At 30.6% G+C, this 27,371-nt stretch overlaps 1 protein-coding gene across 1 annotated transcript; it reads left to right on the top strand.

The window, feature by feature from the left end:
* The first annotated feature begins 1,898 nt into the window (after positions 1-1,898).
* On the top strand, positions 1,899-14,833 carry LOC120082821 (vesicle-associated membrane protein 722-like). Its single transcript, XM_039038149.1, has 5 exons — positions 1,899-2,447; positions 5,076-5,217; positions 5,292-5,412; positions 12,612-12,674; positions 14,426-14,833. Exons 1-5 carry the CDS (start codon positions 2,258-2,260, stop codon positions 14,576-14,578), a joined length of 669 nt encoding a protein of 222 aa, XP_038894077.1. The 5' UTR covers positions 1,899-2,257; the 3' UTR covers positions 14,579-14,833.
* Positions 14,834-27,371: the final 12,538 nt, after the last annotated feature.

Genomic DNA, 27,371 nt, shown 5'->3' on the forward strand with positions numbered 1-27,371 from the left:
CTTTTGTGAGAACCATTTGAGGCCATTGCAGGTGGCTTGAAAATGACGCTAGGTCCCTTTTCTCGACAACAGATCTTCGATCTGACTTTCTCAAGTCATACGTCTTTTGTTCAACCAACAGTATTCCACTCTACTTATTATTACTTACTAGCGCCCTTCACTTCAACTCATACTATTTGACTTTCAGCTTATTTCCAAATCAAAGCTACTTGCTTATAAGAGAAGAGCAAGGTGCGTAGCTTACTTTTAATGTTAAAAAACTGTATAAATATTATTTTGTAATATCATTTAATATATAATATATTAAATATTTTATTTCGACAAAATTATTGAGTTCATGATATGAAACACTATATTTGTTAATGGTTTTTTAATCCTAAAAATATAAAAATATTATTTTTAAAATTTGTTTTGTTTGATCACGAAATCCAAAAACGGTTAATTTAGACAGACTATCCAATGAATATTCTATGGGTTATCAAATGTGTATTCCATTAATTTGAGAACATAAAACAAAATTATTTACCAAACAAGTCTTAAGATTTTTAAGATAGTTTTACAAAACAAATTTGTCACTAAAAATATATAAAAAATCTAAAGTGCCTACCGAATCCTTAAAAAATTGATTTGAAATTTATACATAAATGAATTTGGATTAAATTATAATTTTTGTTCCTTAAATTATGAAGTTAGTTTTAATTATAACTTTGATATGTTTGGTTTAACTTTTAAAGTATTTAATTTTGAAAATAAATAATTTTGAAAAAAGTTGGAGCATTTAATAATCACTCACAATAACTTTTGAAAAATAAAAGATTTATGAAATAAGTTGGTTTAGGAGAAACACTTGCGATCAACTTTTAGAAAAATAATTTTTGAGTATTTAATGGTTGATATCTCTCTAATTGTATTGTTCTGAAAAATTTATCTAAAAGCCCTCGATAGTCATCTACCTCACTTCCACTATGTTGCCAATTTGCCATGCCTCGCCCTTTTCTGGCCACCTTTAGGGTCCACCACCGACAACGACCAACTTCGACAACCACCTCTGGACTCACCATCTCTGGTCATTACTGTCTCTAGTCAACTTCGGGGACCACTACTGCTACCCAACTTCGGTCACCACCTCTGACAACTATCACCACTAACCCATGTTGCTACCACCCTAGACGACCAACTCTCACAACCATTATTTTAAATTATTAATTCATCGTATTTTATAGCCGCTCTTCAAAGTAATATGACATTAATAAAAATACTTTTAGCATATAATAAACTAAACAAACTTGTCATATAAGAACACTTTTGAGCAAACTCATCACTGTTTTTATTAAGTATTTTTTAAATCAAAAGTGTTTAAATGAAAATAATTTTTTGAAAAATATTTTTCACTAAGTCAATTCAAACAACCCCTTATACAAGTTTTATTTTAATCCTTGAAGTTTCAAGTTTGTTTCAAAACAATTCCTGCAAATTTTTGCCATTAAATTCTTGGAAAAAAAAATCCTATTTACTTATATGATCACATCAAATACATAAACAAAAAAAGATACATGACACATATGTGAACCATATCCGATGTCGTCTTCTTCATTTCAACCCCATACTTTCAATTTTCTATTATTTCATTGGGGATATTTTTCATAGCCTTAACTCTGAAATTTATTTCTCGTATGTATTTCACTTAAGTAACATAAACAAATACAAAATTTTTCATCTATAAATTTAACTATAAAAATCAAAGTATAATTGAAACCAACTCCGTAGAGTTTAGTATTAGAATATGCATACATACACACACTCATAATAATAATAATAATATACAGATGAATCCTAATTCATATAATGGAATGAAAAGGATGAGTGGAGACAAAGGATTCTCCTTTGCACTTTCGTTCGTAGGTCAGTTTTCAAACCCTTCAGAAAAAATGCTTCTTTCAACACTTCAACTCTCTCTCTCTTTCTCTCGTTTTAAGCCATAATTATATTCCTTTTCTTCTTCCCTACTCTCTCTCTCTCTTCTTTTGCCAGTTTCTCTTTTGCTCTTTAACCTTCATCATAAAACCCCTCATTTCCTCTTCCATTCCTCCTTCCCTTTCTCTCTTCTTCCGTTTTACATCCCCAAATTCGGAGTTCAAAGAGCTGGGATTTCATTTTCCCCATCTGGGTTTTCTTCTTTACCTCTTCAAACTCCCCTTTCCACCCTTCTGCTCATTTATTTCACTCCAAGCCCTAGATTTTTGCTCCATTCTTTCACATGGCTCAGAAGTCTTTGATCTACGCTTTTGTCGCTCGTGGAACCGTGATTCTCGCCGAGTACACCGAGTACAGTGGCAATTTCAATTCCATTGCTTTTCAATGCCTCCAGAAATTGCCCACTGCTAATAACAAATTCACCTACAATTGCGATGGCCACACCTTCAATTATCTCGTTGACAACGGTTACAGTAAGTCCTACTCCCTTCCCCCTTTTCTCCTCCCTCCTCAATTTTGAGATTCTTTTTAAATAATTCATCTGCTGTCGTTATTGCAATTATTTTTCATCATGTTTTGTTTCTGGATGTGATATGTTGAGAGATGATGCTAGTTGGGAAGTTTTTGATTGAGTAATTCTGAAGAATCCCGATCCCTCAATAGTACCCTGTTTGCACTTTTGTTTGTATACTGAGAAATTGGAGAATTTATGCGAGTTTAATTGTTAAAGCTTCCTTTTCTTTTTAGATCGTTGCTTCTATCTCCTGTATTAATTTATTACCATTGGAAGTTAATATGAAAATCCTTCGATGTTTTTGAAGAATCACGTAAAAGGATAAGATAGACTCGAGGTTTATTTATAGCATATATGATTTAATTTTTCTTCACTGTCCCAATTATGGACCTTGCTTTCCGTTGTTCTCAATTAGGTTACTATATAGAATAGAGGATCTTAAAGATGGGAACTATTTGGCTAGAAAATGAAAATATCTGTGAGAATTATTATGATTATTCTTATCTCGTCAATGGGTTTAACTCTAAGAATTAGAGTTGTTTCTATCTTGAGTCATCAAGGGTTCTTTTCTTATGGGAGCTAGCTTATTTGTTACGATCTAGTGATTCCTAAAGCTTAGTGCACAAGATGTAATTCTGAAATATAGCCTAGTTTAATCTAGTTATTTTGCTCATTTAAAATTTATAATCAAATTTCTCATCCAATCTTTGTTCTTCTACATAATTTTTCCGTAATGTTTTTGTTACTATTAATTTCGTTATTATGTGTTTTTTTTTTTTGTTTTTGTTTGTTTGTTTGTTTGTTTTTTTTTTTGTTTTGTTTTGTTTTGTTTTGTTTTGTTTTTGTTTTTTTTTCCAGTTTCACTCTTCATTTGGTAGATTTCTCAATCAAGTATTTCATGACATTGACGCTAAAATTAATTAGGAAAGTAATTATATGACAAAAATCCAATTTAGTAATTGAGTTGGAACTATTCCATAGTTCACTTTAATGATATGGAGATGCCCACACATAACTTTGAGGAGTACTTGCTTCTCATGATTTTATTGTTAATAATTTTCCTAACTTGCAACTTGGTTGTAGACAGAGAAAATGGAACCAATATGGAGATTCCTATGCTAACCTCTAGACTTGCATGTTTAAAAATACAAAATTTAAATTTCTACATAATCTCTCACAAGAAGATTTCTACATAATCATATTTTAATGTCTATTTACTGTAAATCATTGATTAAAAAAACTTAATATAAAGGATACAATGGAAACTTTTAAATGTTAGGGATAGGGATTAAATTGAAAAATGATATGTACATTTATCTCAATAAAAGCTAGATTTTGTGAAGGAAAAAAGACATGTAAATTAAAGACGAACTATACATTTAGTTGAAGAAATAAACAAGTGACAGAACTAATGTCAAGGCTTTAAAAAAAACCCTCCACCTGGGACAGCAAACTGTGCTGTGCTTATAAAATGGTTAAAAATCTAAACTGAGCTCGATACCACTTGGATGAGTCATACCCATCTCAACTTGTGATGGAACAAAACTAAGATACCTATAAAGAAAAACTATAAACGAGTCACTTGGCTTCACTTATAAATGATTTGATGTGAATAGTATGATCATGCCCTAAGAAGCACAAAAACGATAGGACATGGCGACATGCCATATTTTAAATATCTAGGACACGACACGGCAAGGACACGTTTATCAAAATATACATTTTTAAAAATATATATATATAATTTTTATACAAAAAAAAAAATCCAAAGTAAATGGGTCGATGCATTTATATGCTTAAAAAACCTATCTTGATGTATTTCACACTAGAAGTTATTATTACTGTCATATATGTATCCTTTTAGTCTACTCAACAAGTGTTCTATGCATGTTTAACACGTGTTACACTAACAAGTGTCCGATATGTGTCCAACAAGTGTCCAAGTGTCCAATTGTCTGACACGTGTCGGCCATGGACACGCTAACCAAACTAAAGTGTCTGTGCTTCTTAGCTCATGACTTGGGATTTATCGGCTTCAACTTGAGACGATTCAAATTCTGTCTTGTTTCCATTTATGTGGTTGATAATGAAGTACCCAGGAATAACAATATACTGTTTCCATTTAGATGGTTGACAAGGAAGAATAAATACCCAGTGTCAACCATCTAAACTGAAACAATATATTGCTATTCCTGATAGTTCGTGAATGCTGCTGTCCTTTCTTTTGAAGTTTCCCCTTGGCTTATACAGTTATACTTCCTGAGAAATTTTTTCTCTTTTTCCCCTCAGCAGGTTTTTTTTTACTCTTTTTATTTTTTAGTTCTTAATTTGCCTTGTTATTTTCTTGATAAAAATAGTGGTTCGACTCTGAGTATGACCTTTCTTGTGGCTGGATGCTAAAACCTTACCGGAAATTTTCTTTTTCTTCTCACACTTTACTTTGAGTCCTTGAAAAATAAGGTTTCCCTCCCTTTTTCTGTTTTCTTTCCAGATGAAATATTTGGCTGTACTGTGGCGTAGTATTTTATTAATTACTGAACTTTAACCAAGAAGTCATCCTTGCTTTTCTCGTCCTTGAAAATTGCAGCATACTGCGTAGTTGCAACTGAATCAGCAGGAAGACAAGTGCCCATTGCATTTTTGGAGCGTATTAAGGATGATTTTGTGTCGAAATATGGAGGGGGAAAGGCTTCCATGGCTCCTGCCAATAGTCTTAACAAGGAATTTGGGTATTTGATTAAAGTACTTGCTGTGAATGGTGTATAGAGTATTCAGTATTGATGAAGTATAATTTTATACACAGGTCAAAATTGAAGGAACATATGCAGTACTGTGTTGATCATCCTGAAGAGGTTAGCAAGCTTGCAAAGGTGAAAGCTCAGGTTTCAGAAGTGAAAGGTGTTATGATGGAAAATATTGAAAAGGTAAGCATTCAATTTTATCTTGCACATTCTTGGTAGCTTTCTCTAGATCTATTAGATGCAAATTCTAGATCCATTTCTTGAACATTTTTAAAAGTACTAGCATCACGACTTCTTTCTCTAGCCTTGTCTCGCACCTATTCCCTCTTCAAATGAAAACCGAACTCTTTTCTATCCTTATTGTTAAAACTTTCAACACATTTTAGCACATTTGAACACTGTTTTCTGCTTGAAATTTATGTTTGAATTACCTTGGGCTTGGTGAGAGCAACTTGTGGGAAAAAAATGTCAATCTACTGTAACTTAAATAACAAAAGAGAGTTTGAATGAAGATGTTTCTTATGCTGCTCATATTGCCAAGCATAGTTCAATGTTGATTAGATGGCGTCTTATAAATTGTACTAGTTGCTATTTCCAACCTTCAATTTTGTTCAGATGTAGCATCAGTCTGTAAATGAATGTCTATTTTTATACGTTGCAGTTATCTATAACATCCAAGATTTAAATTACCTAGAAGTTTATTATTTGTTCATTTGAATGTACTCTTTGATGGTTTGTTCATGATGATTGCAAAGTGGCATGAGAATGTCTTGACCTAAATGTCGATCACTTGATCTATGTATATTTTTTGATTTTCTAATAAGAAAAGAAACTGAATCTCATTAGTGACAATATGTACAAAATGGCTATCAAAAGTTGTCAGCCATTCATGTAACGTGTTGTAGTTGTTTCCCCTAATCTGATAGGGCTCTTCTTTTATGGGTCTGTACTTGTATTTTGTTCTTTCATCTTCTGAATGAAACCTGATCTTCTACTGTAAAAATGTACAAAAACAGTAAATTAAATTGCAATTCTCATGAATCAATAGTTTGGATTTGTAGATAGTGACCAAACAAACATAATGAAAGCAACCTCATTTATTCAGATTAAAATGGAGCCCTAGTTATTTCCAATTACTCTTTAGGAAACGATTGAGTTATAAAAAGAGATCTGTACAGGGAAGCAATTGTGCAGGTAAAGATATTCTCAGACACAAGTCAAAGCGATTGGAAACAATGAAAAGGCTCTTCAATGGGTATGAATAAGGACGTGCAGCTTTGTTCTGAAAGTAGTCAAACAAGGAACTTTTTATTATTACGAGGGTTAAACCATAAAAAATAAAAGATGTCGAGAGTAGACCAAGAAATATAGCTAGAAAAGTGATAGTTTAAGAATAAATGCTCTTGGTTTTCACTTCTACTTTTGACTTAGGTGATAAATGCTCTTGGTTTTCACTTCTACTTTTGACTTAGGTGATAATTCAGGATGCATCAGTGGGATATCAAAACAAGGTTTAGGTTTATGGGATTTTGTCAAGAGAGGGGGATTGGTAACTTCACTTGTTTTAGGAATCCTAAATTTCCTGCCAAAGAAAACTCATCAGGAAGGAAACAAGTCAGCTAATTTATAATTAAACAGAGACTAGCAGGGTGATTCTGATTCCCCTGACTTTTCTACTTTCCAGATTATGGAGTCTTGCCGCTGATCAGGTTAAAGAAGCCCATTCAGTAGTTTTCTTGTCAGGCAAAGACCTTTGTAGGACAAGATTTGTCTCAAAGGTAGACTCCCCATTCTACGTTATCTTGGAAATGGAGTCTGCACACACTTAAATTAGCCAACTGTCTTTCCAAACTCGAATGTCTCAACTACAGGAAGAGTATCGGTCTGATTGCACCCCAACTATAGTAAACGTAGGCTGATTATTTTTTATTTTTTTATTTATGAAAGAATATGAGAGTAGGAAAAGGCATCCATCTGGCTAAATTAAAGGGAAATCTTCGAAAAACTCTCCATTGAGAGTAATGGCCAAAAACATTAAAAAGAATGTCCAAGTTAGAGGCTAAGGAAACAGTATACTGTATTACTGTGAATCTACAATATACGCCCCATAATTTATTCTGTTTCCTTCAAACCAAAATTGAAATGGAAGCTTTGATATTGTGGATGGAAAGGAATGCCAAGTTCTTAAAGGGATGAGAGCCATGAACAACTGGAAGAGATTCTCTAATATGACTTGATCAGATCACAGGCAAGAGTTCTTTGTTATCTGGTTCAATCGGAGTTTTTGAGTAAGAGCCGAAGGGTTCAAATGATCAGTAAGTTTTTCTTACATATGATACATTGAGCTGACGATAAATCATGCATGGATTTGGACTTATCACAAGTGTTCATACCATTCTTAAGAAAAACCAGAAAAATACTTCTCTTCTTTGGACATTTAGCACTTTACAAAACTTTGAAGATAGCCTTTGGAATTACAATTACTTGATTTTCATTGTTAGCCTAAAAATTATGATATTTGTTGGAAAATTCTTGAATTTTCAGGAAACTGTATCTGAGAGCAACTTTGATAGCAATTGAAACTTGCCACTAATTCTATCATTGCATCTTGGCGGAGTACACTACCTCTCTAGCATTTGTATTTCTTTTAAAACTCAAGGAATCATTATCAAAACTCGAGGAACTTTAGGTTGATGTGTATCCTGATTCTGAAGTGATAACATGTTGGAAACATGTTTAACAGTTTTCTATTATGCCTAGCATCCTCCAAAAAGATGATGTTGTCATCCACCAATTGGACCTGTCTTGAGATTTCTACATTTGAAATGAAAGTGTAGGGCTATTTTGCGTTTCCTACTGAGGTTATGTGATGTCTTATCCTCTGCCCTCAATCTGTGTACCACTTCTGAGTATTAATGAAAACCATTGTATGGGTTGGTAAAGAACCTGGCTTGGTGTTATTAAAAGAAAAAGGGAAATCAAAATCAAGTTATCTTCTTTTGTCAAAGGTCCTACCATTTCTTAAGGAACTGGAGAGTTTTTATGTGTTTCAACACCCATTTGAAACCCAGACATACGAGCAACTTTTGTTTGAATGCACACAAGATTTATCAAGAAGGATAATGATAACCCAAAGGGCCTCGACTATTTGAAATGTTGGAATGACACCTATTGGTAGTCCTTCCCATATTACCACTCCCATATATGTGATGATATTTTGCCATAAAAAATGCCTTTGGTGGGAGATCTCCACCAATATTTTGCAAGGTCAAGTCATTCCTCTTCTGCACATCCCCCTTTCCAGGTTTCCTGCCTTCATAGGCAGACCACATTTCAATTTACTAGATGCAAGCAACTTGTCAGCTCCTTGCTGAAAGGAATTAAACCAATATTTTGCAAGATCAAGCCATTCCTCTTCTACATCCCCTTTTCCAGGTTTCCTGCCTTCATAGGCATTAAGACCACATTTCAATTACTAGATGCAAGCAACTTCCTTGTCGGCTCCTTGCTGAAAGGAATTTATTATAACTTCTTTCACCACATCAGCAGCAGGCATTTTGAAATTAGAAAGAAAATATATTGGGGTACTCTATATGGCAGCCTTGATTCTGGTTGTCCTGCCCTTTCTAAAAAAAAGGCACCGTTTCACCGTTTCCCACTTTTGGGGGCTTAACTTCCACTTAATTTCCTCTTAGCCCTCTCTTGTAAATTGATTTCTCTTTTCTTCTCCTGTAGTCTTTCCTTCTTTTACCCAACTGAGATGCCTTTTGTAACCCATTGGTCCGGGGCCTTTTCTTTGCCTCTCCTTTTATAAATTTCATTCACCAATAAAATCATTTCTTATTAAAAAACGATCCACTTATAACAAGGAGGAAGCAAATAAGCTGATTGTAGTTAGAAGTCTTTTGTCTTAGGCAAGCAATTCTCTTCACCTCTTCCTTTTTGTTTGTCCTTGTGATTTTAGCTGATCAGCTGTTGTATTAAGCAGTCTTTTGGATCAGCTGATGTATTTAGCTGTCCTTGAAGGTTTTTTCAGAAAGGATATGGTGTGCATTAATCACTTGGAATTTGCTAATGAAAATGTCCTCTACTACTAACTTGCAATTTGCTACCGAAAATGTCCTCTACTCTTGTAATGTAAGGATCCACATGCTCAACAATCTTTCTTAAGTGATTTCCCTTCTTGAAATCATTTTCAGCTTGAAATTTAACTGGTTTAGATCTGTCATAGCCGGTGTAGATATCAATGACTTATGTGAAGGAACTTGTTAGAGATCATGGCCTGTCTTTGATGTATCTTGAAGTGGCTTCTGGATGGAATTGTTTTTTTGTTTTTTTTTGAAGTTTCGGAAGTTAGTGGAAGAAATTAATCCTCAGCAAACTGAGTAATTGGAGAAATGTAATGCCTACCGCGGGGGGAGAGGACTTCTCGTGGAAGAGGGGCGATAGGAACTCAGGAGGTTGTGATCTTGACAATTGGAAGGTTAGACCTGCTGATTAGGGAGGCCTTTACTGAAAGATAATCGACAAGTACTTTTCTAGCTCTATGTGCTGGCTGATAAACATTGCTTCTAGTGGTAGAAATCCTTTGAGCCGCATTTCCAGATGCTGCGCACTGCTCACTGATGGTATGAGTTAAAGTTTGATAGGAGAGACAATGTTCTCGTCCAAAGTTTCTTTACCTTTGATGAGAGGCCTTTATCAAGCAATTCCCTTGACTATCATTTAACAGACTCATTTGAGCATTGTGATTAGTTATTGTTTTGAGGACAGTAGGAATGAACCTTACCTTTAGGAGGCAACAAAATGACAGAGTGTATCAAACGGGATGACTCTTCAGTTGTCTACATGGAGTTATCCTTGGCCAATCTCCCAATGACAGGTTTAGGAATCTTGATGGTTCTGGAAGCTATTCTGCCTAGTTTTTTTTCGTGCTCTTTTGGAAACTGACTCTATCTTGGCCAATTGCTTTATTTTTCTTTCTTTTCTTTTATTTTATTTGATAAAATCTTGGTCAGTTGATAGATTTATATGGTGTGGAAGCAAATTGCGTGAAAAGGGTAAAGTCCTCTGGATGTCTTCCCCAAGATGACTTAACAGTTGCAAAAAGCATGGTTCTTTTCCCTAAAGGCAATTCTCATCCTGTTGTTTAGTTCATGAAGATCATAGTGACCCTTTCCCCGCTTTTATTTTACTGGCAGTAATTGGAGTTTTCTATATTTGGCATTTATGGTACTTCGGGCACCTTTTTGTGGAGATTATGCTTTGAGAAAGATTTAAAGGATCTTCCACGATTCTCTTTACTGTGGATGCTCTTGGGATATTGTTGGATGAAGATTTTCCTGTTTATGGTGCACAAAAGCCCAAGCATTATTTTAGGGGTAAAATGCACTTTTAGTTCCTTCGATTGAGCTTAGTTTCACTTTCGTCCCTAGGCTTTTAAAACTAACACTTTGGGTCCTTGAAATTTGAATATAGTTTCTTTTTGGTCATCCAAATTTCTAAAGTGCATGTTTGGTCTCCGATGCATGAATTTGGTTTTAATTGGTCCTTGAAGTTTGAAATGAGTTTCTAAATGATTCAAGTAGTGTCAGCCATTAGTTGATGATAATGCGGCAGTAAAATCCTCGTATTTGCAAAGCTAATATACATTGTTCAAGTGAGTTGGAAATTTATTTAATTTTTTACTTGGGAACCTATTAGAAATCAAACTTTAGAGACCAATTAGAAATCAAATTTAAAATTTGGGGACGAAATATGTCACTTTTGAAATCTCTCAAACCAAATTAAATAAACACAAATCTCAAGAACCAAAAGTATTAGTTTTGACAACTCAACCAAATTAAACATGTGTTAAAAACCCAGGGACCAAAAGTTTCAAATTTGGGGACCAATCACATCACTTCTGAAGCCTTTCGGACGGAATAAAAACTATACTCAAATCTCAAGAATCGAAAGTGCTAGTTTTGATTACTTAACTAAATGTTCAAACAAGGGACCAATTGTGTATTTTACCCATTATTTAATTATAATCTCTCCCAGTTTATGCAAGTTGGGACCTTCTTTGTAATTTTTCTTTAGCTTAGGGTGGTTCCTTTTCTGTCTTTTTTATATTTTTATTTATTTATTTCATGAGAAACTTGGATGTATTAAAAAGAGAAAGAAGACGATACAGCTTAGGGGAGGGGGAAGGACATCTCCCTTCTAAAGGAAACTAGTTACAAATAATTCCTCCAATTGTTGACGATCAATGGATAATTACAAAAGAACCTTTTGTTGCTATGATACCACCGAGAATTGCTATACGAAGCCACAAAAAGTATTAAAGTTGGACAACTTACCTTAAAAAATCCTCTTGTTTCTCTCTAACCAGTAGGCCCAAAGGAAAGCTCTCAGACACGAACTCTTGAAGGATTTTAGCTTCCCCTTTCGGCTTCGAACCATTGAGCATTCCAATCAACCGATCATCAATCCAACCAGAAGACAGTATCCCCCATCTTTTGTATTTTAGACTTTATTTTAATGGAAATGTTGGTTCTGTAAAAAAAAAAAAAAAAACACAAAGAAGGTATGGGTATATATAGGCTTTTAAGGAAGAAGTCTACACTGATCGGGCCTTTTTGTTGTATTCATCTTCAGAGGAAAACCTGGATCACCTTCTCTGGAGGAGTTAGTTTGTGAGATCTATGTGGAACTCTTTCTTACAAGAGTTCGGTCACGAGTTAGCTCACCAGAGAGAGGTTTCGGGATATGATCGAGGAGTTCCTTCTCCATCTACTTTTCAAAGAGAGATTGGTTTTTATGGTCTGTTGGGATGTGTGCTATTTTGTGGAATATTTGGGGGAGAGGATCAACATAGTGTTTGGGGAAGGATCATGGTGAGGTTTAATGTTTCTCTTGGAGTTCGGGTTTGAAGACTTTTTGTAATTATCTTCTAAGTAGTATCTTACTTAGTTGGAAACCCTTTCTTTTAGAGGGTTTTGTGGGTTTGGTTTTTGTTGTCTTTGTATTCTTTCATATTTCCCAATGGAAGTAGTTGTTTCGATAAAAAAAGGGTATGAGTATATCATAGTGTTTACGTTGCAATGTCCTGGTTGGCACACATTTGCACCCTCGAGACCTACCTCTTGAGGCATAATCTGATTTCCTTTTGATTCTTCTGCTGTTCTTGCTATCTTTCAGAGATGTTATTTCACCCTTTTTAAGAGGTAAAAGGACTCACTTTGTCTGTTGTGTCATGGGAATGCCCTTTCCGTTTTTTTTTAAAAAAAGGTCGGGGGGTGGGGTGTGGAGTCTATGTTTCAACTGAATATGCAAAGGAAGTGTAATATTATGTCAAATAGCATTTCGGGTATTCTCATTCATGATCCTTATTGATGCAGGTTCTTGATAGAGGAGAGAAGATAGAACTTCTAGTGGATAAGACAGAAAACCTTCATAACCAGGTTTGTGTCATCTCTTTTCCATGACCGCATGAATGAAATGATACTTTGGATTTCAATATTTATTTATGAACGTTGTTCTTGACTGGAAACAAAAGCATTTCAGTTGGCTGAACCATGTCCACAATGTTGAAACTCGGCCAGATTTTTTGTAATATAGGGCCCGTTTGACAACGTTCTCGTTTACTATTTCTTGTTTCTGTTTCTCATTTTGTAAGCAACTGACTTGTTTGATAACGATTTCTGTTTCTTGTTTCTAAAATTTGAGAAACGTTTCTAATAATGGGGTCAGATTTGAGAAAGTATAAAAAGTATTATCTCCATGTGTCGATTCTATTTTTATTAGAACATGTTTCTTTAATCAACTAAATACCAGTGTTTGTTTGGTGGTAGGCAATGTGCCTCAAACTCTTTAATCTTGTTTTAGAAATTTTTATTTTAATCTTGTTTATTATTTTTGTTTTTTGTTTTTTCCAGTTTTTGCATTTCTTTCTTTTCTATATTATTTTTTCTATATTTCTTTCTTTCTTTCTTTTGTTTTTATTTATTATTTTTTTATATTTATATGCTAATTTAATTTTAAATTTAAAACTTTTCAATATTTAGTTTTTTTTTTCTGGGTGAAAAACCAATATTTAGATTTATATATTATTTTTATTTTCAAATTTCAAATTTTCAACATGTATAATTAAATATATTTTGAATTTTGAATTTTGAATTTTAAATTTTGCAATATGCATGTTTATATATTATTTTAATTTTTTAATTTTAATTTTTAGTATATTTGAAATAGGATAGAATTTTGCAATATATAAATTTTGTTTACTTACATATTCATTTAGGTTCACTTTAATATTTTACCGCCATAATGTCGACATTTACATAATAATATAATTTAGATAGATTTGGGTAGATATTGTTTAAGACAAATGACTTGAGTAAGAAATAATATTGCAAATCGATTTTTAGCAACGTATGAATGACAAAGGCAATTATATGATCGCTATTAATTTTGCATTGAGACTTACGTATATTTGATAATGTAAATGTGAAATAATTATTTTTATATTTTAATGCATGCTATATATTTTTTATTTTATATAATGAAATTATATTTCAACTACGAAATAAGAGAATGTAAGAAAAAAATACAAAAAACGAGAAACAAGAAATGATTATCAACAAGTTTCTGTTTATGTTTCTTCCTCAAGAAATAAGAAACATAAATAGTTATCAAATATATTCCTATTTTTAGTCCTTAAAAAGCGGAAAACAAGAACGAGGAAATGGAAACATTATCAAATGGGTCCATAGTTGCAAATATATTGTTACACATTCAATTTTGTGCATGTTAGCAACTTGGCAGAAGTGTGACAGAACTCATTGACGAGTTATGTTGGAAAGTTTGAGAAGTGATAGTAAATGGTTCCAAAGCTGAGATGACATCTTAATTACATAATTTTTATCGTTCTCAACTATATTTATCAAGCGAATTGTAATGACTAGCTGCATAGGTGCATACCATCACTATGATGGTTGTCAAATTTATATTTCAGTTTTTTGTGTGAGCATGTAAATTTGTTGAGAATATGGTTCCAAGTAAGGAATGATTCACAAAGTTCCTTGGGAAACCTATCCCCCATTAGTAGCCTTCGAGGTACATTCTTTATGATCTTATAATTACACATAACCAATGACAATAGGTAGGTGCATTCTTTTTATCCTCTTTAAGGTTTTTTTGGTTTGTTGTACAGGCACAAGACTTTAAGAGTAGTGGAACAAAAATTCGAAGGAAAATGTGGCTTCAAAACATGAAGATAAAGTTGATTGTTTTGGGGATTTTGATAGCGTTGATCCTTATCATAGTCCTGTCAGTTTGCCGTGGGTTCAACTGTGGTGGTAAATGAATACTTTCTCAAGGAGGAACCTCACACTGAAATCTTTTGGCATGATGATATTTTGAGAGAGAGAAGTAATATACATGATTTGGCTGTGTATGTAGTAAACGTTAAACAAAGTGCAGAATATCTGTTTTGTTAAAAGGCTAAATTTACGTGTGAATGATAACCTATATTATTCGTTATCTTTTTTTTTTTTGTCAGAAGACAACATGAGGGTTGGATTTTCTGAATTGGTGATAAAAATGTGCTGTTCTGCTTTAATGTGCTATTCATTACTTACTTATTTCCTCCACTTACTTTGTGAGTGGGTGTTTTGGATAGAGCCATTTGTTGTTTATACTTCATAGAGGAGAATGTAAAAGGTGCAAGTGTGTATGCTCTAAAGGGTCTTTGATATTCATCACAGGTCTAGAGTTATGTTCTCAACTAACAGGTCAAAGGTCAGATCTGGATTCTCCTCCACTCGCATCAGAAATGGTATGTTGAATGGGAAGTATGTAAATAAGATTTGTGCGAAGGAGATGGTCTTTGTTTGACAATGACAATTGTGGGGCTTGGTGTGTGGAGTTTTGAGTTAGGCCATGAGTTTACTTAGTAGTATTCATCATTGTTTAGGAATTAGTTTACACTTGGCAAGTTTTATGCAGATGGAATATGAATCCTCAATGTAATGGATAGCCATCTGTAATGGGCTAGACAGTATTTCTTCATTCCATCTTTCGAATCTTTTGGTTGAATCTGGGTGTTGGAAGGATGCACCGGTTGACATTTCTTAAGTATCTTTATTGATAAGGCTAAGGGTTGAGATTGTGAGTTGTGGGTGTCTCCCTCTCATATGTCATAGTCAAAATGTGTTGGTGTATTATATCGTGCAAAAGGGTTTAGCGGGGAGTCTTCCATTCTTCGTATAGTGTTGAGGGTTTTTTTTTTCTCGACTATATTATTCTAGAAAAAATGGCAATTCAGCCTGATGGATCTACTTGCGGAGGGTTCCTGTTATTTATGCAAAAAGTTCAATATTAATTGGAAGTAGTAAATTGAACAGAATGATTCAGAAGTGGTGTCATATCGAAAAATATTGTTCATTTTGTAGGATTGAAAATATAGTGACTTTTCCAAAGGAAAATCAAAATCAAAATCAGAATCTTGATTCTCTGTTTTTTCTTTTCCATGACGAAGGTTTCAAGGTCTAAGCATTTCGTTGAAATATGTGTATTATTGGGCAATACTACAAATCAAGTCCATTATTATGTCAAAACATGCTAAAAGTGCGTTTGGAATAATTGGCTAAGAACTTATATTTTAAACAAAAATCAATTGGAAAAATTATTACTAGGATAAATTAGGTAATTATAATGGGTAGTATTTTTAGAATTAATAATTAAATGTATGTTAACATTTTTAAAGATTTGCAAGTGTAGTAAAATCTATTATTGATATATTCTATCTTAGGTCATGATAGTTTCTTAATTGACTTTAGATGATCAAAAGTCCTTTGAGGATGATTTTCTTTAAATGATTGCTAAATTCATTCAAGTTCTTTTTTGAAGTATTTTTCTTGTTTAATTTCTTCAAAAGTTATTCCAAACACATTTTATATACCTACGAACTTTGTACTTTGTATAAAAAAATACTCTTGAACTTTAAAAAATTTCAGTCTTAAAACTTTTAATAATATCCCTAAACTTTAAAAAAGTTAAAAAAAACCCTATCATGTATATGGACGGAAACCATTAATATCTCCTTTAAAAAATATTCTTGAATTTTCAAAAGTTGTATTAATATTTTTAATCTTAAAAAAAAAATGATCCTACAATTAATATAGTGATAAATTTGGTCGAAGTTATCTTGAGTTAGAAAAAAACCAATTTTAAAACAACTTAGATAGATATCATCACTCTTTTTTTCATTTATGTACTCTCATTTCCTCTCATTTGTCTTATTTTTACACCAATTTAATAAAAATTTCAAGTTAAAACATAAAATTACACAAAATCTCATAAAATCTAAATTTTTCCTTAAAACTCAAGCAAAATGATAAATAATAAAATACAAAAAGGATTGACAAAGGAATATCATCTTCGATCATGACAAATCTTCTTAACTAATCACAATAAATAGAGTAATTTGAATTGCAAAAGGATCAAGAAAGTGTTTATTATTACAAATTTGGTAATGCATGTTTTCTTTTCCTTTTCTCTCCCACTAGAATGTCCTCAACATTACGGTCTAAATCTCAATGTGCTTTTAATTGTCAATATGTTTATCTTTTTGCGTATTAAACTTTGAAGGGCGAATTAACGTACTCAATTATTAATATACAACTTTAATTTATAAACATTTAAGTCCTAAGATTCCTTGATAGTTTCATTGTTCACTTTCTTGTTTCTATAGTGTATATACCTTAATTGAATAGGAAAGTTGTTTGTTTGTTTGTTTTTTTTTTTGACTAACCGTTAACATGAAAGCAACATAATTAATAACATGAAGAGAATCAAGGACTAAGGGAAACAAAGAGAGGAGTAAGAGGGTATTGGAGAGGGGGAGGTGATGAGGTGTAGGTAAATGGTAAGTATATTTTTTTAACCTTTTTTTTAAAGCTCCGCACTAATATAAGTTTTGAAAGTTTAGAAGTATTTTTGCCACTAGATACTAACGGTTTCTTTGATCATAACTAACAATAAAGGTATTTAATTTTTTTTCTTTCTTTAAGTTTAAGGATATTTTTGAAACTCTTAAAAGCGGTTCGGAGATATTTATGAAACAATGTACTAATGGTTCTATCCAAGACGAATGGTAAAAGTATTTTGAACTCTTTTTGAAAGGTTAATGATATTTTTGAAACTTTTGAACGTTCTGAAGCATTTTAACAAAAAGTATAAAATTCAAATGTATTTTTTATTTTATAGTTTAACCTTTTTTAACCAAAAATATAGATGACGAAGATTTGAACTTTTGAACTTAAACTAAGAAACAAAAGGAAAAAGCTGTAATGGAAGAGCAGTGCTTATGTTAACATGAAAAAAATGCACATGTCTCACATGACAGCAACATTAAATAGAGAATTGTAGAATATAGAGAAGAAATCAGAAGTTGAAGTTACCTTATATGAAGTTATAATGACGTATTTATAGGAGAATTGATTTAGGATCTATGAAGCACAGATACTTCATGCGAGGCAAAGAATCTGTATCAGACACGTATCAGATATCGATACTTTCAGATACTTCTCAGATACGTATCTTAACATGCGATTTGACGTATCTATTTCTATATGTATTTTTTTTAAAGAAAAAAACAAGTAACTTATCTAATCTTTCTCAATCTAAAACTAGGCAACCTATTTAAAATGCTCACTACTCAAGTCCAAAATTAAAAGGAGAAACAAAAATAAGTAACGGACCAAACTCTAGACTAGAATCATCTAATCTCCATCTTCATATTCGAGTCCCCACAAAGTCTACCAAAATATAAACCATTTGGATATCTTCAACAATTCAATGAAGAAGTTCTTCGTTTATCTTCATACTTCTCCCTCTAATCTTCTTCTTCTTCTTCTTTGCAATATGAGTTTTTTTTTTTTTTTTTTTTTTTTTTTTTTTTTTTGCATTTTTATTAACTATTGTATTTTAACATCTTAGATGTTATTTTTTTTTGTATTGTATTTCAATGTTTGTATTCTATTTTGTTCTATTGTTATTAACTTGTATGCTAAATTTATCTATATCTTAGACTTTTTAAAGAAAAAGAAAATGTATCTTCAAAGTATCAGTATCCTCGTTTTTTAGAAATAAATATATTAAAAAAAAATATAAAAAAATGACGTATCCTTAGACGTATCTATATCTTAATTTTTTTAGAAATTGACAAATCGCCGTATCCAATTGTATCCATATCTGTGTCTATGCTTCATAGTTTAGGATTCATCCTAATATCATTTTTCCTAATCTTAAAAAACTAATTAATCGAACAATTAGTTGGTCTTGGACTTATTTGACACCAGATCTACTTTATTTTAGGGTTACTTTTCTTAATCTTTTTCGACTTTTAACTTATTTCGTCACGTCCAAATTTACCAATAACACAAATAAATCTATGGAGGCCATTGACTTTGAAGTGGTAGTAAAAGTCACAACATAAGACTTGTCATCATTTTAGCAATCTCAAACTAATCTTCTTCCACATGTAATGAATATATTGACCAATCCACTTTAAATGAATTCAACAAACTCCAATAATAATGTATGAAAGTTGGAAAGACAATGAAGCAAATGTGAAGAACTTAGCCCACACGGTTTCGAATTGAATATGCTCTCTTTCCAATAACAATGAAAAGTCTTTCAAATTAAGGGAGTGAAGTCAAGAAAAGGAGTTCAATGCGACTTGACTTGTCCAATAATTATATATACAAAAGAGGGTTGGATTGGATTGGACCATTCGATTACTTTTTTTTTTATTCATTATTTTTATTTTAAGTTATGTGAAATCATATTTTCAATTTAGTGGCTATAAATTCACACCAAAAAATATAAAGTTATTTTCAAATAAAAGAAAATGATAAATGTCGCTATTTATTAGATATCTATCGCGGTCTATCACTCATTGATAGATGTCTATTGCGATCTATCATTGATAGATAGTAACATTCTGCTATACTTAAAAAAAATATTTTCAATAGTTTTAACATTTAAAACAACTACTAAGAAATATAATGTTATTGTATCATTCAAAGTTAAGACGAAGATAAAAACTTTAATTGAAAAAAGATGTTTAGAATGAGAAACAAAGGAAAATTTTTAAAAATTAAAAATAAAAAATTGTTATCAAACTAGGCTTAAAAAATTGAAAGGTGAAAAATAATAATAATAATAAAATAATAAAAACAAGCCTAATTTGAAAAAGAAAAATTGAAAACTTGAGAAGATTGTAATCAAAGAAGAGAGGTAAGTAAAAATCACAATCAAGATTTGTTGCTATTACTTGTTGGGTCTATCAATTATTCAAAGGGGAAGAAGTAGCTTATTGAATATTTATGCAAGAAAGGTGATGCATTATTGAATGGAATAATATTATCTAACAAAAGTGGTGTTTCATTATCATTTTATAAGTCACAAGAACATTGTTTTGGTTAATGATTCAATCAATTTTCTCCATTTTTTAGGTATGCATTTATTGGTTATCAAGTCCCCTCATAGTGCTATCTCTTTCACTTAAACGTGCTTGTTCAAATAAGGACTATATCCCATTTTCTTTCAAGTTTTCTCTAACTTTATAGAATTTAACGATTCGAACTTCTAATCCTTTAGTTGAAAATTTATACTTAAATCGGTGGATTAATAATCAGGTCGGCAATTAATTCCTAGATTTATTAGGCCAATGCGTCACAAGTTCTCTTCTTTATTTAACAGTATTAATGATTTTAGATCAAATGTGATATTCTACCAAAGATGTTATATTTATTTAGGATTTGTTGTACTTTTAAAACTATGTAAGAATATTATTCGACTTTCTTCTTTATTCTCCCAATAGTATGATAATATTTATCTTAGGCTTAAACTTTTATCCACATATTTAAACTCACCTATTGTATTTTTAAATGATTGTAGGGCTATTTTCACATTTTTTTTACATATCTTTTTAGCAAACAAAAAGGGCCTTACAACTAGGATCTTCCTCAAATCCTATCCTTAAAGGTAGAAGAAGGTCCATTTTTTTTATAATAGATATATCATGGGGTGACCACTAACCCAATATTTGGAGTAAAATACAATCCCTTTTTCTCTCTCATAGAAAGCTATGCATAAATGTCATCCATATTGGGTTGTGAAGTAATGTTGTTGTTGATGTTCTTCCATTTTTTTTAATAATAATAATAATAATATTATTATTATTTTTAGAATTTAAGTACAAATTGCAATTGAGTGAGACATAATTATTGAATCCTATGGTATGAGTTAGGTATGCACTAAACTTAGCTTTGAGGTTGCAATCAACTTCCAAAATCCCACCCAATGATGGGTTCAAATTTTTGTGTTTTATTTTCCAAAAAAAAAAAAAACCCACTTTATATTTAGAAAAAAAAATGTAGATAACTAGGCACTAACCTTAGTTTAAGTTTGAGGTTTGTAATTAGATAGGCATGTGCAATCATGCACACTTTGTACACTTTTGCACAAAATTCCCTTTGATCTTTGGTTTCACACTTTTGTTTCTTCTCCCACTAAATGTACATTAATTTTCCTAAAGTAAATAGTACTCCCACTCCTTGTCTTAAAAGGAATAGCATCTTTCAATCTCCCTAACAAAATTATATTGTAAAGTGGCCCACATTATACCCTATAGCATAATTAAGTACAAACTCGATTATCATCCATTAAATATCATTTTTCTAATTTAAGTTAATAGTACCATTTCATAATTTAAGAGAACCATATATTATTAACCTTATATATCGTTAAATCTACATCTTGTTAAAGTAAAGAATACGTCCACGAAACTTAGAGAATGATGTTGGGATGGGACCCTAGATGTCATGAGAGGGGAAGAGAAAATGTGGGTTAAGAAGCAACATGGGACACTTTCAAGGTGATGGAAAATAATAAATTTTTGTCCCAAAGCAAGGTGCAAGTTGTAGGGGTCCAAAGCCCTTGTTTTTAGGGTTTTTTGATTTGATTTTTGGAGAGAGAGAGAGAGAGAGAGAGAGAGAAAGTAACATGTTTTTTTGTGATAAACAATTATAATAAGGCTTGAAAAATTCCTTTTTTTTGGAGAGCTTTTTAAATCAAAGCCATACTTTTATTATAAGGTAGATTTTGTCCACACCATCTCCCACCAAACTCCCCACATGGGAATATCTCTGCCAAAGTGAAAAGAAAGCAACTTTTCCAATAAGGACTAATCAAAGACTTCAAGGATTTAAGGGCACAAGTGACCTAAAAATGTGGGGCACTCCCATGCCCTCACTTGGGAAGAAATTTATGAACATAATAAACAAAGTGGGGTTTCCCACTTCTTTTCATATTTGATTATTCATTCATAAAAACATATTATATTGACCCAATATCATAGTGGAGAGAGAAAAATTAAAAAAAAAATAAAATAAAAACAAAAACTTGGCATATTATTGCATGTGGGATGAACTAATAACTTTGTCCTTATGCCTATCTTTAGTTATTTTCATCCTGAAAATCAGATGGGTGTGATGTCAAATTCATTTAAGAGACATCAGGTATATTATGGAATATGATTGTTATAAAATGGCCAAATTATGCATCACCTTTTCAGAAAGTGAAACAGAAAACCCTAGTTTTTATCAATTCTTTTCTCAACAGAAAAAATCCTATACTTCTTTCTATAATGTTTTTTTTTTTAATTTTTTTTTTAAATTCAAATCGAGAGTAATGGGTAAGTTGTAAATTACTATTATAAAGTCGATGGCTCAATTACTACCGTTAACCCTAAAAAATGTTAAGAAAATTATAGAATAACCGATAAAAAGTCTTAAACATAAATAATGAACCATATCATAGACTTAGATGTATATATACACACAAATCACATAATTGATTTGAAGAGTTAATATTTTTTTCATTCATTTTATTGAAAATTTTTAGACACGAGAGGGATCATGAGTACACCCGAATATCTCAATTAGATTAGTAGAATCGTGATTAAAATGTTAACTGATTTTTATTTATTTTTTATTTTTTTAAAATGTTAGATTTTTAACATTTTTATTAGGGCCTTTTAAATATAAAAAATATTTAAAAATATTTAAAAATATTTATACTTTATAACAAAAAAAATTCCAGAAGTACAAAACACTTTTGAAATTTTTTGCTACAAAGTGTAAATATTTTTGGAAGAATTTCCCTTTTTCTCATTCTTAATATGTTATATTATTTATTTATTTTTCATCAAATTAAACCATAAAAATTTTGAATTGCCCTTTGCCTTTTTCTTAAAGCTAAACTATTCTCAAACCTTTCCTCCATTAATGCCAAGATCTGTCTCTCCCTTTCTATCTCTCTCTCAAATTCAATTCATTTAATGGCTTTTCCCAACCTCCAATCACACTCAATTTTTTCAGTGAAAGAGATACATTTTGATTTTGGGTTATAAAGTCTCTCTTCTCTATCCTTCTAAATTTTTCCAATCAGTTTTGTCTTAAAGTGAGAATTGATATACACCATTAATGCACACCTCAACTTCAAATTTCCCTCTTTCCAAGTTATATATAATTTAATATATATGAAGTTAAAAATCACTTTACTCCCTAAACCCTCGTAGAAGTAACGATTTGGTTCCTAAACTTTAATTTATAACGATTTCGTCCCTATATTTTAGATTTTGTACCAATTTAGTCCTTGAATTTTACTATGTAATAATCTAATCCTTATACTTTAAAATTTGTAATAATTTAGTCTCTATTGTAGAAATTATGTATAAATAAACCACTAACTAATTAGAGACTCAATATTTTTGCAAAATTAAAGTCTACATCATAAAATTTTAAAAATTGACATATGATTTTGATGAAATTTTTTACGCGAGGAACAGAATTGTTATGATTTTGAAGGTAACGAGGACTAAATTGTTACAAAATTAAAAGTACAGAGACTAAATCGTTAGAAACCAAAGTTCAAGAACTAAATTGTTACTTTCAAGAAAATTTAGGGTCAAAAAGTGACTTTTAACCTATATATTAATAAAAACAAAATGTTTTGATTGGAGGGCATTTTAGTTAGCAAACAACAAAGGCTTTAAGAAGATGAAAATAAGACAATAAATTTGCAAAATAAATGTATAAAAGTTAATTAGAAGAAAAGAAAAGCAATAAAGTTAAAAGCATAAGGTAATGAATACAATATTATAACAATATTTTGCATAGACAATGCAAAGGGATGGGGCAAGTTGGTTGCATTTATATATGAAACTATTAACTCCAAATTGTAAACATTATTATGGGCCTCTTCTTCTTTGATAATATCACATGTATTTGTATATATATATATATATATATTCCTTTTGGATCATAAATAATTAAAAAAGGGTATCATAACTCATATGCCATGTGGACCTATTTCCTCTCTCTTTCTTTAATTTCTCTAATGAACAGCCAAGAAAAAAAGGGTTTTATTGGGGATGAATTTTTGTTTCCTTGTGTTCTTTTTACCTCTTGTGTTCTTTGAGTGGTCCAATGTTTTTAAATGAATCCAAAACAATAGCTCACAATTAATTAATAAAGTGGAATGCTTGAGTTGTCTTTGATCTTCATGTTTCTTGTTTTCATATTATTGTATATGGTTTTCAAATGTCTAAGAAATTTGAATGCAATTTCTTTATAATATGTAAAATAAAAAAATTAAATGTAGTTTTTTTTAAAAAAAATGAAAATTGAAGAAAATATGAAATAAGAAATTAAATCATTACTAAGTATATACTTTCTATCTCTTTTTCAATTACAAGAATAAGAAACCATTATTAGATATATATTAACTATATATCTATATATGAAACACAAGAATTGATAAATAAAAATTGTCCTTCATGTGTTCATGTTCCCTATCACAATATTTCCTTTATAGCTTTATTATTTTAGTATTTAGCAAAAAATTTACCATCATCTCTAATTTATGTTCTATGAATTGAAATTCTAAACGGTACCAATTTAATTGTTACACTTTAATTTTAAAATAAGTGTATAAGACTTTTTTGAATGCAAACATTTGTATAAATTAAATAGGAATACAAGAATAAATCAGATAATAGAAGTTTTTAATTAAATCTGTTATTCATATGCTTGTCTTCTTCTTGATCAATTTTTCTCTTTACTTATTTATGGAAAGATTTATGAGACTGTTTTCAAATATAGAAAAATGAATCAAACTATTTACAAATATAGCAAAATATCATTGTCTATTAATGATAACCACTAATTAACGCTGATAGATTACTATCAGATAAACACGGGTAGAACTAAAATATTTACAAATATAGCAAAATATCACTTTCTATCAGTGATAGACACTGTAAACTACTATCATTTATCACCAATAGACACTGATAGACGTGTCTATTGATAGTCGGTGACATTTTGCTATATTTAAAAATATTTGTATCAGTTTTGTCATTTAAAGTAAATTTTCATTTTTTTCTTATTTTCTATGATTTTTTTGAGAGAAATAATTTTTATTTTAGCAACTTAACAAAAATAGCTATAAATAATTAACAAATTCTAGAAGTTAATTCAAGTTTAATCAATACAAATTCCAAAATATAGAAAAGATAAATATATTTTGAAGAGATTTAGGCCACACTATATTTTTTAAAACACAAAATAGAACATTCACAAGAAATATGAAAATAGTATTTTCTTTTTAAAAAGAAAACCCATGAAAAAAGAATTTTAGTACTTTTTACATGATTCCATTCCAAATAGTTTCTAATAAATATCATCAATACGTTTTTTTAAAAAATTATTTTTATTTTAATTATAGACAAATTCTAGTAGACAACTAACACATCAAAATAATAACATTTCATTTCTATAGTTATATTCAAATGGAATTATTCTGATTCTTTATCGTTTTAATATTCCTAATAAGTAGAACCTAATATTAGAATTCTTCTTTGTTAGCCTATTTCATTTTAGTATTATATTTATTTATTTTAAAAATAAATTCTTTATCAAACAACACTTGAACCAAACTTTAAACAAATTATGATCCTTTCCAAAAACATTGTATATTATATTTAATTATATCTTTTAGTACATACTATTTTTTATTAATTATTTATAAATATGATAAATAAGAACTTAGCTCAATCGATATCTATATGTTCTGATCTGTGGTTCAAATCTCTCGCTTGGTTGTTGCTATTCCCTTTTGCACATTAATTGCTTTAGTAAAATATAGTTTTATTTTCAACTGGGAAATTAGACCCTAGTTTTATTCCTAACAAAGAATTGGCCTTTTTTTTTTTTTTTTTTTTTTTTTTTTCTTGTGTGGGTGGAAAATGGCCAATTAACTGAATGATTACTTAGAATTTCCTAAAGTGACAAATAAAGCTGGAAAACTTTTTTTTTTTTTTTTTTTTTTTTTTTTTTTTTTATGTCTCATAAGTTGACTAGCAATTATCAAATTCTTATATATATATATATATATATATATATAATATATATATATATATATAGCACATATTCAATCCCAAATTTCACAATTTTTTTTTTTAAAAAAATGATTCGACTCTAGTATTTTCTTTTCTTTTCTTTACTCTCATTTTCATAATTGACTAATCATATCTTAACTTTTCTAAAAACTATTTAATTTATTAATTTTATTTTATAAGTTTTGGAGAACAAAACCAAAGACAATTTGAAAATAGACACCCCAACCATATCCTTCTATTATCTCTTTGATCAAATCAAATGGGCACACACATTTTACTAAAATTTTCAAGCCATTGGGAAGATCAAGAAGCTTCCATTCAAAATGAGAAAATCAAGAAACTTTCATTCAAAACCCTAATTTTCTATTCCTTTTTCCAAAATAACCTAAATCCCAATAAATTATATGTGTAATTATTTTAAGTTAAATTGCTTATATTGTGTTTAGTCCTCTCTTTGATGACTTTAAAAATATTATTACTTTTGATTTCCTACCATTAGCATCAATTAAAGAAATATAGAGTTGATATTATTCTATTTTTTGAAATTTAGATGAGATCATATATTTAATTGGTAGCTAGTCAATTGGACGAACTAAAAATAAATGGATAGATATTATATTTGGTTGATATATCGGTTGATTAATCAATACATGAGAAGAAAATACATTGTTCAAACTTCAAGAAATGGGATGTTGTGTCTAAGTTGTCTATCTAATCGTCAAATTAATGGACTCTATCTATATATATATATATTTTAAATTTTACAAATAGTGGATAATTGAATCTCTAATTTTGAAAACGATAATACAAACTCAATTGAACTAAGTTCATTTTAGTTAATTATGCCTTTATCAAAACATTGAAAATGGGAGGGTTACACACATATGCATTTGGAAAATACTAATTATAACTCAAAGTTTATATGAATGTAATTTAAACTTTTTTTTAAGTTTAACTATATATGTAGACATCTTACCTATATGAAATATATACTTTAACTAAAGTTTTAAGAGGAAACACTGCATATAATTTCTTTCCTATAACTAAATTCATTTTAGAAAATCTCAACTTGTTCATGCCAAAAATTTAGATAAGGAAAAGAGTTTGGACATTCACCTAACAACAACAATAAATTTATTTAGAGGGAAAAATGTGACCTACAAAATGAAAGGAAAACTTGTACACTGGCGTGATATTTGCCCCATATACTGATGCTTAGGTGAGAGAATGAAAAAGTGTGGAAACTTTAGGGTTTGAGAGTGTGAATTGACTTACTTCCTTTAGAGTCATAATTAATGATGTATTTATAGAAAAAATTTGATCTAAGATAGTCATATTAGAGTTTCGAAATAGGATTGGACTGAATGTCGAATCACTTGGGCCAGGACATTCACCATTTTCCAGAAAGGAAGCCTTCACCTTGACCTTCGCCAAGGTCGAACAGGCACTATAAGAAAATCACCTTTTAGTGACGCGTAAAACACGTTACTAAAGGTAAACAAGGCAACTACTGTAGTCGAGTAGCTAAAGGTTTTAGTGACGTATTTACCGAGCGCTGCTAAAAACTTTTATTGATGCATACGTGTTACTAAATACTACTTTTAGCAACACATTATTTGTCACTATT

Source organism: Benincasa hispida, chromosome 8 (genome assembly GCF_009727055.1).
Source record: "Benincasa hispida cultivar B227 chromosome 8, ASM972705v1, whole genome shotgun sequence".
Taxonomy (NCBI): Eukaryota; Viridiplantae; Streptophyta; class Magnoliopsida; order Cucurbitales; family Cucurbitaceae; genus Benincasa; species Benincasa hispida.